The following is a 712-nucleotide window of genomic DNA, read 5'->3' as shown; positions in this document are numbered from 1 at the left end:
CCAGCTCGAGGGAAGTCCGGCATCGGGCCGCGCCGCCATGGTAGACCACCACCCGCCGGTCGGCCCACAGGACCACCTCGCCCGACCGGTGAAAGCACACTCGCTGTGCCGGGGGCCCGCCCGTCGAATGCTGCAAGCCCGCCTCCAGGAGGTTCCAATCCGGCAGCAGCCAGGCCGCTCGAGCCTCCGGGCATATGCACCGGGCCGCCTGCCCGGCCGACGGGCCAAGCACACAGCCAAGCACCCGGCGCCCGGCCAGGCACACGGTGACCATCGACAGATGGCCCTGGCCCAGCGTCAGGGCCAGCTGCCCGGGCGCTTTGGGCTGCATCCATGTGGGGGCCAACCGGTACCGGCCAGCCGGCGATGGTGGCAGCCGCATCACCACCGCCACCTCCTCCTCCGCGTCCAAGGCCCATGGGTCGGCCAGCGCCTCGCACAGGTCCGACTCCTTGAGGAAGTACCAGCGCCTGCCGCGGCGGATGGCCTCCGGTCGGCCATCCGCCGCGCCCGGTGCCAAGATTGCCCGCCAGGCGCCCAGCACAGGCGGGCATGGGGGCTGGCGAGTGGCCGTTAGCGCCGGTCGCGCCCCGTCCGCCCCTCCTTGATATGCACAAACACACACATACATACATACATATACATACACACACACACACATACATACATATACATACATATACATACACAAACACACACACACACATACATA

General features: G+C 67.3%; 1 protein-coding gene across 1 annotated transcript in view; it reads right to left on the bottom strand.

The window, feature by feature from the left end:
* Positions 1-707, bottom strand: part of H696_05993 (hypothetical protein) — a gene marked incomplete at both ends in the record, with an annotated part of 2,938 nt that extends 2,231 nt beyond the window's left edge. The window contains 2 exons of the mRNA XM_009499760.1: positions 101-559; positions 702-707. Coding sequence (XP_009498035.1) covers positions 101-559; positions 702-707 — 465 coding nt within the window. The remainder of the gene's footprint in view (positions 1-100; positions 560-701) is intronic.
* Between the last annotated feature and the right edge of the window lie 5 nt (positions 708-712).

Source organism: Fonticula alba (assembly GCF_000388065.1).
Source record: "Fonticula alba strain ATCC 38817 unplaced genomic scaffold supercont2.16, whole genome shotgun sequence".
NCBI lineage: Eukaryota > Rotosphaerida > Fonticulaceae > Fonticula > Fonticula alba.
Note: the sequence above shows the minus strand (reverse complement) of the source record. Positions and strands in the feature narration are given on the sequence as shown.